Genomic DNA, 16,432 nt, shown 5'->3' on the forward strand with positions numbered 1-16,432 from the left:
TAAATGAAATAGCACAGTAACAGCATTATGTGTGATAAACTGAAAAGAGTGGCAGAGACAAGAACTCAATTTGCAACATTAAACACGTGAGTAAAGCACAGGAATCTCCTTTCCTACACTGACTGAATATTCTCGTACACACTCAGCCCCCACACCTCAGCGAGATAATTACCAGGCTTATTCAGCATGTAACTTCTTTGGCTGTTCGCCTTCTGGAGGGGTTCACCCAGCAAGGACAAGCATCTGCTGTCACTCGAACTGGGACTTGTTGACTGCAAAAGCCAGTCTCTGCAACCAAGTTGAATTTGCTTTAGGAATCGGGCATCCCCAGCTGTCAACCACGTCCTTCTTCGAGCTGTGTCTTGTTAGTGAGATTAGTTTAATTACCAAATGTGTCTCTTGCAACATAGGCATTTCAGGTGAGAAATGGTGTGCATTTTGAAGGTACAGATGTGTGCGTTTAACTGTGAAAAATGTATTTGCATTTTATATGTAAAAATCTTTTTTGACTGAATAACCTGCCCTTACTTATATGTCCATGTTACACTGGCAACACATACCTTGAAACAACTGCATCATAGCAATGCACCAAACCCATGCAGTGGCGCTGCACTTCAAAAAAAACATGCTATACATTGATCCTGTGCAGTGGTGCTGTACTCTGTTCTCCCAAAACACGCTAAACACTCCTACAGAGCCTACCGGAACTCAGAAGACTAAGTCTTCTCTTCCTCACCCGGTGGTTAAGCGACATCTGGCGGGCCTCACCAGGCTCTACCCGCCTGTTAGGCAAGATTGTATGCAGTACCCATAGGGTGCACTACAACAACCCTGACCTCCTGGCAGTAGTAACCCAATCTTTGGTATAATTCTGTACTACACAGGTTGGTAGTGTGGAGGAGTAGCCAGGCTTATCTCAAGAGGGGTCAATGTGAGCTGTAGGGGAGTTACACAGAGGCACACAATGTTTCTTGATAAAACAATTATTAATGTATTTACCATCAGTAAATGTAAGCCGTCTTCAGATGGGGCACTGTAAAACACCACACAAATATACTTCAAAATTACACAATCTTATTTCAGAATCGGTTAATACCCATTTGGGGTATCTGGTCTTTCCATCGAAACCCTTTCCAACTAAAATTTGCATCGAATCTTTTTGCATCAAATGCATATATGGATGGGGTAAAGGGTTATTTTTCATTGGGGCCGGGTTCTAAGGGTAAATAAAAGGGGGCTGAGGGAATCCCCCCATAATAATGCAAAAAAATGCATTTGATGTAAAATAATGTGATGGAAGCTTTTCGTTGGAAGGGGTTTTGATGTAGGCCGGTTGGATGGAAAGACCATAAACCCCATTTGGGATGGCATACAGCAGAGACCTACGGCCACAGGTGACTTCAATTGCTAGGGTGCTGTTGACCTTCATGTATTAATGTTAGCATTCAGGATTAGTTAAGAGCAAGTAAAAAGGAAAAAGATTATTAGAGCAAACAAGTTACCACAAATATTTCTTAAGCAGGCAAATATTTTCAGATCCCTCCAATAAAAGTAATTGAGTTAACACGGGCTACGCCAAAGTCAATAGGCAATAGTCTAGATGGGCTGAAGCACTTCCTTGAAGTTAAGTAGAAAAGTCTTTGTGCAATGTTTCAGAAGTCTTTTGAAGAAAAAGATGAATCAATGTAGGGCCACAAGCTGTTAGACTTGTGAGAAGTAGAAGATGCAAGCAACTCTACAACAAGGGTAGAAGGGGCTGAGTGCGTAGAGGGGAGGAGTGCATTGAGGGGGCGGGTGCATAAAGCCGATGAGTGAGCAAAACAGGTGAATACATAGTGCGTGTGAGGGCATAAAGAGGACGAGTGCCTGGAGCGAACGAGTGCCTAGAGTGGAACTGACCTGTTACCAGAGCGGACAAGTTGCGCAGAGATACTGAATGCGGAGTGTGTGGAGCAGATTGGGATGCATGGAGTGGATCGGAGTGCATGGACTGGACTGGAGCGCATAGAACTGTGCGACGTATATAGTATGGTTTGGAATGCAGAGAACGTTTGGAAAGAGCATATAACGCATCATATAACACCACCACGGTTACTCTCCCCTCTACACCACCACTAGAACACAGAGATACTATGACACCATTCGGTATAACTGTTCTCATACTAACATCCGCCGCATACTCCACAGCACTCTAAGTAAAACACTGCTGGTTACACACCCCCCAGCCGGGCGTTCTCCTCAGGCATATAACGCAGCCACACTCGGTCTGGATAAATCCTGCCAGAACGAACACATACTCCTGATCTCTCAACCACCACACCTACCGCTAAGAAGCAGCTATTACACGAATATCGCACCAGCTGCACACACAGCTGGTGCTCACACGCACCTTTTGACTCTCTCTACTGATCTGAACTTCGGTTCCCAAGGGCGCTCAACCTACCAGCGCCTTCAGGCCATACCAATGGTATATAAGGCGCTATATAAATGCAAAATAAGATAACATAATATACCAGGAGGGGTCCATATTCCCAATCTCCTTCACCCGAGAGCCTCCCAGCCCTAGGGTTTTCTCTTCAGGTCTTTTGGCGTGGGGCTAACTGACCGTTCCCTTGAAGCCCTGTGACCCCCACCAGCGCCGTCGGCATCATCCGGGTCCGCCATCAGCTCCCTTGCTTCGTCCTCTGAGCCTATAGCATAGGATCGGTTGTGCAGTTCGAAAAAGAATCTTGCAAGGAAACCCTCAACAGTAACGGACCTTCTTCGCCTGTAGCCAGGCTGTGACTCTGGAGGCGTTTGCAATTCGCTAGCGTGTATGGTGACAGGTCTTGGAAGAAAGTAATTGTAGAACCCCGGAAATTCACAGGCTCTGCCTTTCTAGCCGCTGCCATTATTGCCTCTTCTAGATTGAAGAAATTAACCCTAGAGAGAACATCAGGGAGGAGATTCCGCCTCTGTTGGAGTGAAGAGTAGACCTGGTGGGTCCTGTACAGAATCAAGTCTCCGAATCTCCAAGAGACAACAAGGATTTGAAGAGAGCCTTTACATTGTCGGGGAGGTCTTGATCAGGAATTTGTCTTGGGATGCCATTTAGTCGAATATTATTTCTTCTTGAGCGGTTTTCTAAGTCAGCTTGTTTGGCTCCCAATTCCTCCAGCCGCTCCTCAATGATCCTGACTCTCCCTGCAAGCTCCTCGTTCCCATGTGTTTGCTCACATGCCAAATTCTCTAGATCATGGACTATGGCCTCCAGCCCCGATATGTGAGAGTCCAAGTCGGCAATGGAGCGGGCTAGAGAGTCTTTAGAGGATTTTATTTCCAGCTTTATCTCCTGGGTGATATCTAGTTTAAGAGTTTAACATTTCCTCAAAACGCAGCATGGATAAAGAGGACTCTGGCAAGGAGTCCGCCCCCTGCGAGGCGTGAACATCTGCTTTGGTAGTCTGCATCTTTTGTGTAGCAGGCGCAGAAGGAGCCAAATACGCTGTAATTTCGCTCCCCTTGTGTTTATGACCAGATCTGGGCATTATCAGGGAGGACAAATGGGAAATTGGCACACTATGGCCTTCAAATGCTCGCAGAGCGTAGTCCCCTCTGTGGAGCGTTCAATAATGCCCAACTAAATACAGAAGCAGAATGTCTTTCCAAAGCCAGCAACAAGCACAAGACCAGGAATGGCAACCTCCAAGATTGGGACAGCTCGTAGGAGTGACCAGGGGCCCCTGTCGCTGTCGCCTTGTCCCTGCTAAAATCCGTCCCTGCTAAACTTCAAACACATCCAGCCTTGGTGTGCGCCCGCAAGGATCTGCTACACCAACCTCCAGTTAATGCAGGTGAGTGATTCAGTGGGGGAAGGGACACAGCCTGCAAGATATCAGCCCCATTCACATGCCCCGCCAGCTCCTCTCCCAGCCAACTTAGTGTGCACCTCAACGAGTCTGCTTCATCAGCTTCCAAACCTGCCCCTCCATGCTTGCAATAGGGGCCCCTCTCATCTCCTCCACAAGACCAGCTGAGTGCTCCCTGCAAACGTTTCACTTGCGCCGCTGGTCTCTTCCAGGCAGAGCGAGGCAGCGTGCTCCATTCCACAGAGGCCGTGCTCGTCTCGCACAGCCCCTCACTGCTGCTGCCTCAAGCGCTGGATCACTGGGGTAAGCACACTCCGGGGGGGGGGTCCGTTTATGTATAAACATTCCCAAGAGCTCCAAGCCAGGGGACTCCCACCCCCCCCAACCCCCCTCCGCCACTTAACTGCCTCCAATTGTCCTTCATAGTAGAGCTGTTCACAGGGGCCCCCTCCTTTACAGGACCAGACGTTTCTCCTCTGCTGCAGGCACTCCACCTGCGCTGCAAGTCTCACCCGCTCCCAGGCTGAGTGAGGCGTCTCAGTGAGGCCGCGCTCCTCACGCGGCCTCCCACCGCCGGCAAGGACGCTCTGGAGGGGGGGGGGGCCTGTCTGGCGACTGCTAATGCTCCCAATCAGTTCAGATCAGGGAGCCTCCGCCCCCTACCTCCGCCGATCGCTGCTCCCTCTGGCACTTCCAGCTGCCATGTCTCCCGCACACCGGTATCCCCAGCTTCAGAAGGGTCGCCGTCACCACCAGCGGTCCACCGGGAGACCTCTGATCTCTCTGCCTCATCCGCGCCGACGAACTTCAGATTCATGTACCCTCTCGTGGCCGAACCACACCAGTCTCCCTCAAGCCTTGGCACCGGTCCAGTTACTCGATTCGCTAGACCCGGGCACCAAGGCGCCAAGAGACCAACGGCCCGCCCGCCATCTTGTGAGCCTGCACTGACACTTCTCAGACCTTCAGGTGGTGGGCTCCTCCAGCAACTCGTAGAATTACGATGAAATCAGCTACTCCAGTCCGGGGGACCCTCTGCCAACATTTCCACCACAATTCGTCGTTTTTAGGGCATTGAGCCTGGCCAGGCGCCCTTCCACAGAGCCTATAGCAGAAACGTCCGCATGGCGTGCTGCCTCGCCATCCCCACCCCACCCCGTCAACCTCCCATTTTGAGTTTCGAAAACAAATTATGTAATACTCTGCGAATACCACTAGATGTTGGCCTATGCAAGGCATGTGAATCTAAGCACATACAAGCATCAGAAATAATATTACGGTGAGTGATGTATTCCATATGGCGGTTAAGGGGTTACAACTGGTGGGGAGGCGATAGTGTTACAAACATGGGGTAATGGGTGGGGGGGACTTGGGAGGGAGGGTTATGCCCCCCCCCCCCAATACATTTTCTTTATTTAAAGAAATCTGTATTTTTTTCGGTAAACATGTTTCAGTAAAATAACAGTAAACCGGAAATCCCACCTAAAGAATAGGGCAAGTTAGGCATTACTCCATCCTGGCTTTTTGAGTTAATACAACTTTGTTAAACTTGAACCTGTTGTCTGTGTCTGACTCATGATGTCTTCACAAAGCAGAACAGTCACTTATCTCCTCGTCCTACAACTTGTAGCAAAGTTGTAGCACTTGTACTTGGATTAAGATGGAGGATGACTGTATTATTCCTGAAAGGATTTTTTCTCGATTGTCTGGTGGCTTTTGCTGTATACTACTGGTTTGGAGTTCAGAGGCCTTCTGTAAAATAGTGCGCAGGTCTGGTACTTCAAATTGGGTCCAGCTCTCACTAGTAAATGTGACTGAGCCGCAATGCTCTTTAGGAAAGTGCAAAGTATACAGATCACATGCAATGCCAAGTAAAGGATTGTCCTTTCAAGTTTTTACTGACAATGAAAACAAAAAAAAGACTGTGGGCAACGCACATATACATAAACATGCACTACTTATAACTCCCCAGTGTGAAGGGTACCCTCCTACCTCAGGGGTTTAAGGCAATGATTTATTTGTTGCAAGCGCTTTGGAATGAGAAACTATATTTAAAAAAAAAAAGACAAATCAATCACAATAGAGGATGAGGATCAAAGACCAGTTATGAAGAGAAAGGGAGAAGAAGGTGAGACTTCATACTTTTAAACAAAGCGAGAGAGGATTTTAAGGGGAAGGGAGTTTTAGAGGCAAGAAGCTGGAGTGAACGAAAGCGAGTAGCGGCGCAAGGCAGATGGAAAACTGCAAGAAGAAATTGAGATAATCCGAGATTGAGTAGGCTGATAAAGGGACATCCAGGAGCAGAGTTAGATGGGGGCAAGAGCATGGATATGTTTTAAAGACAAGAAAATTAAATTCATGACAGTGAATGGGGAGACAGTTAAGGCAGGCAAGGTGAAATGTGCACAGAGGGATGTCGACTATATAAGGTCCTAACCGCAGAGTGCTGAAAGGATCTAGCGCAGGGGGGAGAAGGACATATTTGGGTTGGCCAACATAAAGTTAAGAACAATAATAGTCGAAAAAGAACCAGGGATTGGAGCAATCCCTTGGATACACATCACATACAGCGTGGGCTTCAGCAGATCTTTATTTCATTAACAGAATGGTCAGGGTAAGAGATAATCGGCTAGTAGGAACTGGGGAGGGGACTCATTAAATAACAAGGGACTATTGTGTCAGGATGGGTCATCAGTCATTCCAGTAGCCCTCCCTCCTGCAGCCTGCTCTTGTATCAACGGAGGACCAGCAGGTACGTCTGCTTCCCGCAGGACCAAGATGCTAACTTATCTTTCCAAGTTCCTTTTATACCCATTGGGCTTTGCTGCTTTTCTAAGCTGTTTTCCCCATGGATTTGGTTAGCCCCCTTAATCTGTTAACTCCCCTTATAAATCTGTTACTAATCCGGTTTCATTACTGGTTGATTACTTTGTTGGTTCCATTAGCTCCGAGGTGGATCTGTGAGGTTTGAAAGACATCCACATATGAAAGTGCCACCTTGGAAGTCCTTGGTTAAGTGGCCTTGGCTCTGTTGTGTCTCCCTATCTTGGGAGGTTTATCATTCTAATGTTGAAAGGTCCAGGTTCAGCGCTGCCAAAGTGGATTGCACATATCTGTTGCGCAAGTAATGTGGTGACGTCGAGATTGAAGTGGTGGGTAACATCGGGAGCGTCATTGAACGTAGTCCCACGGGGGGAGGCAGTGAAGGGTGGGCGATTTGGGTGTAGTAATGGGTAGTGGTTGGGGGTGCAAGATGCCTTGGGGCGTAATGTGGTTGGGGGCCTTGGGGAGAATTCTCAGAAATGTGCTAATTCCCCTCTACCTTAGAGACCCCCCGCAAACTATGCTGGATTTTGAGGACTTGATTTTTTTAACCTGGAGAGAGTAAGGCCCTTTTTTCCCCCACTCTCTCATGTATTTGTTTCTTTTGGTTGTGGAGTCTAACAAACTCCATAGGCATTATCTTTTACATTGTGTCACACAGCACCTTCAGTGCAGTAACACAGGGAAGTCTTTCGATTTCCCAAGGTTTAAATACCTTCTCTTGGATAAACTACTGTTTCCAAGAGCAGTGAAATGAAATTGATTTTACTTACATTTATAACTCTTTAGACCTAGCACACACTACCTTACTGGTGCTGGAGGGGTTACTTAGTATCCCCTTTGTCTAGCTTCTCATGTAACATTTTTATGTTACCCTTTCCTCAATGAATGGCTGGTGGCAGTGGTTTACTTTCAACTATTGTGGTGTGCAATTACCGCGAGCTGCGTTTCGCAGCTGCAGTAAAGCACCCAAGGTGTGCCATTTTTGTCCAAATGGTCCCGTCGTCTTTTTTCGCCATTTCTTCTTGGAAAGGTCCTTGAGATTTACTCTGCGCGCCAGACCAGGTTTGGTCCCTTTGTTCGCTTTGCCTTTAGCGGGATTCACAAGTGAAGACCGCCTCTGGCTCCAGGGTGTCTGGCGGGGCTAGGAAGTGAGGGAGGTGCCCGAAACTCCATGTGCTTAGTCTCCTAGGAGACCCAAATGCACTCTGTGGTGATTGGCAGGCTGACTGTCCGGCAAGGACAGCCACCCTGTTGGGTGACTGACAGCTAGGCTGGAATGAATGGGAGAAACCTGCATAAAAGGCAAAGCTTTTGGCTTGGAAGGCAGAGTCGACCACTGGACGATGGAACCGAAGAAGAACTTGAAGAGGACGCCTGCTGCAACTCCTGCACCGTTGGAGTGCCCAGTGAAGCGCTGCTGCTGTGCTGAAACTCTAAATTCATATTGACAGAGAAGCCCCTGCAAGGATGACTTCTCCCTTTGAGTTGGTGGGACCAATCAACTCCAAAGTAAGCCACCTGGACATCCTCTCGGAGCTGGTTGAATTTCCACACAGTTGCTGCTGAAAAACGAAACGCCAGGGAGAGGAACACCAAATTGTGTGTTGCTTTTAAGCTGGCCAAGAACGTCAGGAAGATCCTCCAGACTCCCAGGAAGCATGACTGACTGTGCCTGAGCCACCTCAAGAGTGCTGGACCCCAGATGCACGGAAAGTCCATCTCGACAGCCAGAAACGACAGTGTTGCTATTTGCGGTAGACGGATGGAGCTGAAACACCGAAGTGCCACTTGTTTGAAGATTGCCAGTTGCGGTCAGTGATAGTCCCATTGCAGTGCAGGAGTCCCCAGAAGTCCTCCCGCTTGTCCCCACGACCGAGGCCCACAAACACCAGGATCTGCAGTACTGCACAGGAACAGAAGTCATCTGCTGCACTTTTCTTCAACCTAAAGGTACTGTACAGTCTAAGAACTTACCTCTTGTTGTGTAACTGCACTTGTTCTCTGTTGGTGAGACTTGTTGAGGTTGCTCTGTAGAGTTGCCGACAGCTTCTTTACTTCACAAGCCTAAACAGCTTGTGGCCATACTTTGAATTTATTTTATTCTCGAAAGACGTTTAAAAATCTTGTGCAAGACATTTACCTACCTCCTGAGAAGGGCTTCAGCTTCACCTGGACTTTTGCTCAATTGACTTTGGCTCAGCCTAGCTCCCTGAATGACTCTTCTTCCCGCTGTGAATGCGTTTGGTCTTTCTTCCAGGAAAGGTTAACTAACTTTGTATTGGGGGGTTTACAAATGTACTTACTGCGTGAGATCTCTTGCTGTGTCCTAATAAACTTTCTCTTTGACAAACTCTTAAACCTGATTCTAAATGCAACTGATATATTAATGTGCCCAGCACACGCACTATTGAAGTCACCTGAGGGTGTAGGTAGTGTCTGTGAGCCATCCCAAAAGGGTACTTACTGATTTTAGAAATATTAAGAGTGTGTGTTTTTTTTAATGTATTTAAGTGTTACTATTCTATTGCTCCCGTCTGAAGAAAGCTTACTCTAACTGACTGATTAATACATTAATAATTGTTTATTCAAGAAACCTTCTGTGTAAGTGTTTATTTGAAACCTTGTCACTGTATACCTCTGTGTAACTCCCCTACAGCTCACATTGACCCCTCTTGAGATGAGCCTGGCTGCTCAACACGCTACCAACCTGTGTAGTACAGACTTATACCAAAGGTTGGGTTCCTATTGCCAGGAGGTCAGGGTTGTTGTAGTGCACCCACAGGGTACTGCATGCAATCTTGCTTAACAGGGGGCTTTTGAGAAATATGTGCACAGTAAAGAAGCCATTTTCTTGAAGGACCTTGTTAGGAAAGCATTTTACACAGACAGCTCATAATAAAAAGGCTGCAGGCTTTTGTGACAGCAGAATGTATTTCTTGAACATTCAGCAGAAACGGCGAACAGAAATGTTGCAAGACTGAAGTGTTCCCAGGAGGACGCAGTCCCATCTAAGTCGCTCAAAGAGATACTTTTGAGGCCAATGAGCTAGATACCTGGGTGCACTAGAAGAACTGGCAGAGAAATAGAAATCAAATACAGTTCATTAAAATCCAGCCACGGTGTGGGATAGTTTTTATGTGATTGTTAGGCGGAAACCTGTGCAGTTCCCTCTGGGACCACTGCAAAAGATTTAGGACTACATGTGTTTGGCAGTAAACCCACTTGGTAGCAGTCTGTACCACACAGATTCACTTGGTAGCTGTGGCTGAGCAGTCAGACCTCTCTCAAGAAGTGTTAGGCAGTATGTGGAGTATACAACGTAGGGCAATTCTACATAGTAAGACAAGCAAACACGCAACAAGGCTTCGGTGTAAAGATATAAAGGTATTTATTTATAACGACACATCTATAGAAAACACTCTGGCACTAATACGGCAAAACAACTTCAATCGCAATTACTATCAGAAAAAGATCAATCCCCCTAACAATAGTTCGACAAGTCTAGGTTCAACGGCATCACTTAATTGCAGACAGAGGTGTATGCTTTAACCTAGATGGCACTCTAGTATTCGTTAGGACGGGAGAGAAAAGGCGGGTTAAGAAATCAACTCGATACCAATACTTGTAAGAACAAAGATGCAAGGCAAGAAGACAAGAACCACTGTAGATTCCAAAGTTCAGAGGCCAGGCCCACTCGGAGAGAGGCAAGGCGATAGGTCCCAAAAAGTATCTTAGTGGAAATGCGCTTCGAGTCGCAGATTGTTATAGGCAGATTGGACCAGTTCAGAACAAAACGTTATAGAAGCTTGGAGGCGACCCTATGGAGAGGCGAGGATTAAGACACCCCACTCTATCTGGCAACAAGGGAAGCCAGGCGGACACAGTACCTTGTTTGTGGAGAGACCGCTCCGGCGGGGGCAGTTGTTCCTGGTGGTGGATGCACGTCCGGTCTTTGCCAAGAGAAGAGATGATCTCGTCAAAGGAAAGTTGAAGATCATTGCACCACCAGGGAAGAGACCAGCCGCGGGCGGCTCCGTCACAAGGCACCACCTTTTGGTCGCGGTACAGGGGTAGTGGCTATCCGGTTGCCGAGGTGCTCTGCACGGGCAATTCGACCACTGTGTCCTGGAGCGAAGAAAAAGCAAAGGTGACTGGTTGTTCCCACAAGTCAGGGGAAGAGACACTCCGGCAGGGAGATCTCCTCTGTCGTCGGGAAGTGGTGAGTCGGTTCAGCAGGGCTCCACCGGAGGTGTCGTCGTTGCAGGTCGGCTCAGCTTTACCCTTGTCGGATTCTTAGGTCCTGTGGCGACTTCTGAAGATCCAGTCCCAAAAGCCCTGCTTTTATGCAGAAAACCCCCATTCATTCAGCCTAGCTGTCACTCAAAACATGCTAAGTGGTGAGCGGGGAGGCTCACCACTTGGGCCAATCACACCAGAGTGCGACCGGAGTTGGCAAGGCAACTCAGTCCGGGGTGCCTAAATGCCTAAACCCCCTCCCACACCCGCTCTGGTAACCCAGACAGAATGGTACCACTTTGGAGGGTCTCTGTACAGAAGCCCGCCAAAAGTGGAACAAAGGGCTCAACCTTTGGTTTAGGAGTCACAGAGACGAACACAGACGCCATTTTAAAAACTGAGTTCTGGCAGAAAATACCATCCGATAGACTTATTTAAGATAAGTAAACCGGTGGTATGTTAGAGATTAACGGGAAAAAGGTATTAATCTCCAACAATGGGAAGAATCCCATAGGGTTATATTCGGGGTCGAATATAACAAGTAGTTTCCACTGCCACCAGCCAAAACTCGACGAGGGGGGACGGGACAGTGCTCCCTGGAATAACAGACCCAGGAGTAATCGAATTACCCCTACTAGTATGTCCACAATAGGATGGTTTGCACTAGTTTTGTTAGTAAATTTAGGTCTAGTAAAGCCAATGGTGACTTTACATGCCCGGCGAGACAGTAGTCCGTCACCGGGTATGGAGTCTATGATGGAGGTCCGCTAGGACGCCCCAGTGTTACGGCACGTAGGGTGCGGTGTAACACACATAGAAAAACATATGAGACCCTATGGAGTAAAATACCCTATAGCCCATAGAACACATTGACATTCAAAGGAATTACACACATTCATGTCAAAGAGTGGGAGAAAGAGTCTCACTCTTGGCAGGATGGAAAAAAAACTAACTCCAGAAATCCAGCAAAGCTGCTGGGGGACTCACTAGGTTAGGAAATTCAGCCTAAACAGAGAATTCTCCCTAACAGTGATAAAGGAGGTGGGGGGGCCAGAGGGCCGGGGTAGGGGGGGTCATGGGGTGCGCGATAGGGAGACAATCAGCAGTTCAATCTCCCTTGGGTGCAACATTGTACAGTGTATTCACTGATGTCCACGGGGCACATCATTGGTCAGACACTGTGTGAATGTCTCGCCCCTTGCCATCTCAAGATGTCCTGTCCAAACTGTATACAGTAGTTTATCCATTTGTATGTTGGGCATTGCCCACCAATGGCAGATGTGTTTTTTACTGATCAGCATAATCGTGTAATTGTGGGGCGGTGTGGGAAGGTTTGCAATGCCACAAGGCTGTTCATGTGATGTTGGCCAAGACACGGTTTACCTAATCAAGGTCACTTATACGTTCTTATAGGGGACTAACATAGTTCCACTAATCGGCTCCTGTGACCTGCTCAAAAAATGTAACTAGTGTATGATATTTGGGTATAAAACGTTTAGCCACAGTGGGCGTCGTTGACCGCTCATTTCATTCAGTTCAGTTCCACTGGGCTGTCTAAACCGTGCTTCCCAGCTGTTTTGGGTCAAATAATTCTGCGTTCGAATACACTCTGTTTTTTATTACTTGTTCTTTCCTGGAACTACTTTTGGCAGAGGTCCCCTGGTACGATGGTATGTGTACTGCTTTTGTTACTGTAGGAGGTATTCTGAAAATTTAAGTCCTCTGATGAAATAATGCCAGGGAAGAACTTTATCTAATGTCTGTTGTGCTCTTGGTGGGGAGCTATTGTTTTTTGTCCTCAGCGTTGTCCAACTTTGTTCACATCCTTAAACTGGCTCAACACTTGTTCTCATCTTTGTCATTGTGAAATGCCAACAATATTCTTCACTTAGCACAGCTTACTAATTGGCTACAAAACCTTTAACAATACCGTTGTTGATGAGACAAAGGGAGTAGAAGTCTGCCTCTGTCTTTTCCTTGGCAGAAGTACAGATCTTGTGTTTCTGTGCGTCTTGCCTTGGCACATCCCTACCTGTTTTTTTAATCAATGAAGAGCTTCTTGTTCCCATCCTCTGCTTGGGGCTGATCTCCCACAAAGGCAAAGGGACCGAACGTAGAAGACGTGTTAACTTTCTTTTTTTTGTATTATCCAACCAACTTTTTTTTTTTCCACATTTTAGGCGCACTGAATGATACTACAGTCTGGCTACAGACGGCAGCAGCAGAGGTGACCACCTCCAAGAACCCCAAACCCAGTGTGGTTAATGGTTTGTCCACATCACCGGTCAAAGAGAACCTGATGGTGCCAAGTCCGACCATGGTGCTGAATCAAGCCTACATGAACCTGCTTCGATGGAGTAGTGACGATTACAAATACCCAGAGGTATGATGAGGAATTACTTGAGCCATCTCTCGTCAAAAATGGGTTTTGAACCTGGCTTCCTCCATTCTTGGAAAATGGCCAAGCATTCCAGTCTCCTTCCCAGACTGCCCATGCTTATAATTACTGCTCAACCTTCACTGTGTTCCTCCTCTCTGCTTGCAGACTCTCCTATTGGACCGTGCTCGACTGCAGGAGATTCAGGCTAATGTGGTGCAGCTCGGAGTCATAGCTGCTATTCTCTTGGTTACTGGGAGTGTTTGCGGGAGCGCAGTTTTCAGCTGCGAGGCATTTGTTGATCGGTTAAAGCGGGTAGCAAAAGTTCTGTTGGAAGGCCTTGACCTCAGGTACGTTATTTTCCTCGTATTTTATTTTTATTATTTTATATATATATGCAGAGGAGTTGGCCTAGTTACAGTACATTGTGGTTAAATAATTATGTTGGGGGTTGTACAGGAAGAATAACCATAAAAGGTCAGACTTTCAATTATTTTACTTTGAGTTTGCATGTTTCTTTTTGTAGTACTTTACTGTGAAGGGAGGTAACAATAGTTGTTTTGGTTTAGGGTGAGTGGTCTCAAGGTCATGCATTGGATCTATAACAGGGTTCACAAGCTTTGTAAATATTCCTTGTTGAGTCGGGGTCCCCTGTATGTTTCTTTTAAATGTTAATTTAGTCACCCATCGAGTCCCAGTAACCAAGAACGTATCGTCCTGAAGGCCGTGCGCCCCAGAAGTGTCAATGTTCGATTCTTTCATAGTCATTAGATGAAGATATCATCCAGTGAGTTACTTCAGTTTTCTGCTTTAAAAGATTTATTGTTTTGTCCATGATTGCAAAATGTAATGGTTTCTCCTCCAGAGCCAAAAAGAAGGATCGAATTTTGCTCCATTTTAGCAATCCATGCACATGCCTCCTGCCCTTTTTTATTTTGGTGACCTGAGATACATACTATTCCGAAAAGTGAAATGGAATACTATCTGGATGGATGAAAAATTCATACTGGGGGGTACAAAGGGGACATTAACACTACATATCAGTCTGCTGAATTAGTTTTTTTTTTTTTTTTTTACATCTTTGAGGCCTCCTTTTCCTAAAGCCTGTCACTGGATGGGCATCGATCAGGAGATACACAGGCAGTTCTTTGTTTTTGCATTTAGCGTTCATAAACTCATTTCCAAGTGTTTATGGCCATCAACGGCCTGCTAACGCAAGCCAAAGTAGACCACAGTGAAGGGAAATGGAGGGCTGAGGGCCATTCATGGCAATCGCCACCCGCGTATGCAGGTATAAAATGCAATTAACACCACAGCCTTGTGCCCGGGTTACTTTTGGTATTTACACCAAAATAGACATGGTAAGACACTAACTTTTATGAAGGGGTGCATGTGTACATCTTTTCATGAAGGTGATGCCTTTGCCAATCGAATGTGGCTGCCATGAACAACAGGTACTTGGGGAGTGTGACAAATCAACTTCGGGGTCACCAGTTGTGCAGGGATGAATATTGATTTCTCTAGCATGGGGTCTGGCATGGATTCACATGCTCGTGAATATTCCCCGTCGTCAGTCTGGGAATCCTCGGTAAAGAAAAAAATCTTCCGGCGGAAAATCCCAAGGTTCTTCCAAAGGATTCGGTGGAGGTGCTTCCTCCTACCGTCAACCTTCCCCGCTCGTCGGCCCAGGAGACCTACAGGGGCCGTGCCAAATCTGGAGGAGGACGTTGTCGCCAAGGTGGCGCTTCAATGTCGAAACAAGATTGAACCGGCTGTGGTGTCTGGGCCCCGCCTGTGCACCCCAGTGGGAGGCCGGCTGGCGAACTTCGTCGGCTTGTGGAAGATCATCTCCACCGACCGTTGGGTGCTGGACGCTCTCGTCCACGGACACACCCTGGAATTTCAATGAGTGCCTGCGAATAACACCAGTGGCCTGGCAGGAAAACCACGTCCCTCAGCTGCTGCTGGAGGTGCGTGTCATGCTAAGAAAGGGTGCGATAGAGCTCGTCCCAAAGAGGCTCGGGCTCCGAAGTGTACTCTCGTTACTTCCTTGTCAAAAAGGCCAGTGGATGGAGGCCCATCCTAGACCTCCGTGGTCTGAAGAAGTACATCCGGTCCCAACATTCCCGGATGGTGACTCTTCAGCAGGTTCTAGGACAGCTAAAAGAGGGGGATTTCCTGTCGTTGCTGGACCTGGAGGATGCTTACTTTCACATCCACAAGGGACACCGCAAGTGTCTTCACTTCGTGGTTCAAGGGCAACATTACCAGTTCAAGGCCCTGCCCTTTGGATTGAAGTCGGCGCCAAGGGATTTCACCAAGTGCCTGGTGCCGGTGACGGCACAGCTGCGTCTCCGTGGGATCCACTTATACCCTTATCTGGATGACTGGCTCATCCAGGCAAGCTCAAAGGACATCACCGTCGACCACATGGCGAGGACCGTCCGGCTCCTGACGGATCTGGTGTTCTCGATAAACTATACAAAGTTCTGCTTGACTCCATTGCAGGACGCGCTGTTTCTGGGAGTCCGACTCAACACGGTGTTGTGCCTGGCGTCTCCGTCAGAAGAGAGGATAGCGGCCATCTTGGGCAAGGTACAACAGCTGTCCTGAAGCTCGCAAGGGTGAGGTTCATCAAATCTCTGCTTGGCATGATGTCGTCATGCATATACCTCATTCAATTGTGCAGACTGCGGATGCGTCCACGACAGGAATTCCTCGACGCCCGTTGGATACAAGTGTCGGGAAGCTTCGAGGACAAGATCACACTTGACTAGAGTTTCTGTCGAGCGATACAGTGGTGGGGAGTTCGCACACATCTGTCCGACGGTGCTGATTTCCAGACCCCCACCTTACCAGGAGACGGTTACTACAGACGCCTCCCTGGAAGGCTGGGGAGCTCACACCAGAAGCCTTCATGCAAGAGGCTTGTGGCTGCCAGAGGAGAAGGCGTTGCGCATCAAGGTGTTGAAGCTGCGGGCAGTGTTTTGGGCCCTGAAGTCTTTCCTTCCGTCCCTCAAGGGTGAGGTGGTGTGGGTCTTCACTGACAAAACCACCACCATGCTCTACATCAGGAAGCAGGGGGGCACCAGGTCCCCAGCGCTCTCCAAAGAAGCGCAGGAACTGTGGCACTGGGCCTTCGCCC

General features: G+C 47.7%; 1 protein-coding gene across 4 annotated transcripts in view; it reads left to right on the top strand.

Moving 5' to 3' along the window:
- Positions 1 to 16,432, top strand: part of TCP11 (t-complex 11) — a 243,874-nt gene that overhangs the window by 173,408 nt on the left and 54,034 nt on the right. For all 4 annotated transcript variants that reach the window (XM_069633483.1, XM_069633482.1, XM_069633485.1 and 1 more), the window contains exons 7-8: positions 13,091 to 13,293; positions 13,456 to 13,637. In XM_069633483.1, coding sequence (XP_069489584.1) covers positions 13,091 to 13,293; positions 13,456 to 13,637 — 385 coding nt within the window. The remainder of the gene's footprint in view (positions 1 to 13,090; positions 13,294 to 13,455; positions 13,638 to 16,432) is intronic.

The sequence above is a fragment of the Ambystoma mexicanum genome, chromosome 13 (assembly GCF_040938575.1).
Source record: "Ambystoma mexicanum isolate Mex_15411 chromosome 13, UKY_AmexF1_1, whole genome shotgun sequence".
Lineage (NCBI taxonomy): Eukaryota > Metazoa > Chordata > Amphibia > Caudata > Ambystomatidae > Ambystoma > Ambystoma mexicanum.